At 33.8% G+C, this 3,172-nt stretch overlaps 1 protein-coding gene across 1 annotated transcript; it reads left to right on the top strand.

The window, feature by feature from the left end:
* Positions 1-396: 396 nt before the first annotated feature.
* LOC145624477 (uncharacterized) lies at positions 397-2,665 on the top strand. Its single transcript, XM_081677524.1, has 3 exons — positions 397-525; positions 632-787; positions 907-2,665. The coding sequence occupies exons 1-3, from the start codon at positions 523-525 to the stop codon at positions 1,240-1,242; spliced, it is 495 nt and encodes a 164-aa protein (XP_081533650.1). The 5' UTR covers positions 397-522; the 3' UTR covers positions 1,243-2,665.
* The last annotated feature ends 507 nt before the right edge of the window (positions 2,666-3,172 follow it).

The raw sequence follows: 3,172 nt of genomic DNA on the forward strand, positions 1-3,172 counted from the left end.
TAAACCAAACGGGGCCCATATTATTGTTAATGGGCTTCCCTATCAATGCAAACATGCTTCCCTCAAATTACAAACCAGTAAAAACGTACAAGTATGCAATGTATAATTAAAACGTAAAAGGGTACAATGAAAGAAAGGGCATACTCCTCACTCCTTTGGTCAACCGTCCCGAGAATGCAAAGTTGACGACGCACCTGAACAAGCCTCCTGTCGCCTCTTGACACAACCTACAACGACCCTTCTCCGCCTACCCTTATGTGGCACCACAAAGGTTGAGACGTCCTATCAAGAAATTAGCGCAATCATTATCATAGGCATGGGAACAACAAAAAGTTGATCAATTACGTTTATTATCATTTGCTTCAAAACCGATCGTTGATATTCTTACAGTGTGCAGCAATGAAGTGTAAGGACTTGTGTCCCCAAATCAAATAGGGGAGTTTAGGCTGGAAGCAAAGAAAAATTTTACATGCATATACAAAAGACGTGCATTCTCATCTTTGGTGTTGTGATCTAGATATAATGGTATGATACTCAGATACTGTAATCAACTTGTCATGCTCCTCTTTTACATCGCGATCTTAATTTGTATCTGTAAATTGTTAATTGGCCTTTTTCTGTTTATGCCCAGCTTGCTAAGAAAGGTGAAAAATTCATATATTTACCATATGCTGTTAAGGGAATGGATGTTTCATTTAGTGGCATATTGAGCTACATCGAAACTACAGCTGAGGAGAAACTACAAAGCAATGAATGCACACCTGCTGACTTGTGCTACTCTCTGCAAGTATGTACTTGTTTAGTGTCTGCTGTGATGTGTCATTATTTTTTATTTATAATTTGTTATATCTGCAAAGTTTGAAATCTGTGAATTAATTTCTTTGTATCTGGTGGCTGGTGTCCTAGGAAACTCTCTTCGCTATGCTTGTTGAAATAACAGAAAGAGCCATGGCTCATTGTGACGCAAAAGATGTTCTCATTGTTGGGGGTGTTGGTTGTAATGAGCGGTTGCAAGAGATGATGAGGATAATGTGTTCTGAGAGAGGTGGGCGGTTATATTCTACTGACGATAGATATTGCATTGACAATGGAGCCATGATTGCATACACTGGTCTTCTTGCTTATGCTCATGGATTATCTACCCCCCTCGAGGAATCAATATTTACACAAAGATTTCGAACTGATGAAGTACATGCAGTTTGGAGGGAGAAAGAATCCATCAACAACATTACAAACAGTTAGGAAAAAACCACAACTATGTTAGGTACGCAGTGCTCTGAAGCAATAGTTTTACTGGATCAATACTTTTTTTTTTTCCTTGGCGAACCAATTGAACTTGTAAAGTGGATTTTTTTTTTTTTTTTAGTAGGAAGAGGAATACACGATTTATTGTAATGTTGGCATATGTATATAATTAGATGATATCAATCATCAATTAAAAATTTCTTATGTTCGTCAAATTAGCGTTCTGATCTTGTTCTGATTCATTGACAGTTCCTAGAAGCATCATTTGCATGATATGGCATATGGGTATAAACTATAAGAATCAAGATGGTTTTTGAAGGGAACTTTTCTCATCTACCTTTGTGAAGGAGTTGAAGACACTATCTCAGGTCTCATACGTGTGCAAAGTATCCTCTAAACCCCCATGAAAATATTTTCAAAAGATAAATTTTTATGCTCTGGATTTAGGGATCAGAAGTGTGTTATATAGCTCTCGACAGTCCATAGATTGCGTTAAAACACTACCTCCATTTCATATTATTTGCAACGATTTGACATAAAGTAGAGAGAAAAAATGTCTAATCGTTGCAAATAAAATGTAACGAAGGTAGTATGTAAGATAAAAGAGCACAGATTTAGGGATTAAAATAGAAAATTGTAGCTTCATAAGATGAAGACCCAAAAAATCTTGTTAAAAAAAAAAAAAAAAAAAAAAAAACATCAAATGTTGAATTGTAATTGGAGTGGGCTGATAAGTAACAATGGGCTTGTATGCTACTTGTCAGACCAATGGTGTAACTGGATTTGCTAGAGTCGGCTTCATATCTCCAATTCTGGTTCTCTCTCTCTCTCTCTCTTTATTTTTTAATTTTTTTAATTTTTTATTTTTATTTTTTTTATTTTTTATTTTTATTTTTAGACAAGAAGTTCAATCAACAAGGAGCAAATTACGACCTAAGAACAAGTTCTTTGATTATGTGCCATATCATTTCTTTATGCTTTGTCTCTTTGAGTTTGTCACATTATCAAGTTTTATGTGCCATATCATTTCTTTATGCTTTGTCTCTTTGAGTTTGTCACATTATCAAGTTTAAATGTTTAATACGTAGTATGTAAAATGCAAAAGAGTCAACTCACATGTACCAAATAGTGAGTAGGAGTGACTATGTTTTACATGTGGCCATATTGATTTATAAGAATAATTCTTATTTATAGATATGAGTAACCCTATTTATTCATAAGAGTAACCTCATTTTATCCCATTAAAATAAGTCTAATTCATTAAAGTAACTCTAATAGTAGTTTAAAAAAAAAAATCACCAAATCTACAATACTACTTGTATATTAGAACAATAATAATATAATATTAATGTGTACCAGAAAATGTTCATGTGATTGTAAAGTCGGATATAAAATCATCTATACTAATATATTAAAAGGCGTTTCTAATAACGTACACGTGTCACGTAAGCTCCCCTCGTTACGCCACGTCATCCATTCAAGTACCCATAACGCCACGTGGCTCTCCCCCCTTACATTGATTTTCATTACACGTCATGCACATATAATTAAAAAAAAAAAAAAGTCCTCCCCAAGATTTGAACTCGCAACTTTTAATTCAAGAACTAAATATCTTATCACCCAACTATGTGATTCTTTATGTAATTTTTTGAATACAAAATATTAATATGTAGCAAATGACAATATGAATAACAAATTTAATTACAAGAAAATTAAATCATAAATTATAATGTATATTAGTAATAAGTTAATTTCATATAATAATCCGGGGCATCGCCCGGCCCAAAAACTAGTTTAAAAAAATGAAAATATGATTAATGATGAGGTTGTTTGAGTGCTCGTTCAAATTCAATGATAGTCCAACTCATTCAAGTAGCCTTAATATTACGGCTAGAAGTCGTTGCTCCCACGTCACGCTTTTTCTATG

This window comes from Chenopodium album, chromosome 1, assembly GCF_948465745.1.
Source record: "Chenopodium album chromosome 1, dcCheAlbu1.1, whole genome shotgun sequence".
Classification (NCBI taxonomy): domain Eukaryota; kingdom Viridiplantae; phylum Streptophyta; class Magnoliopsida; order Caryophyllales; family Amaranthaceae; genus Chenopodium; species Chenopodium album.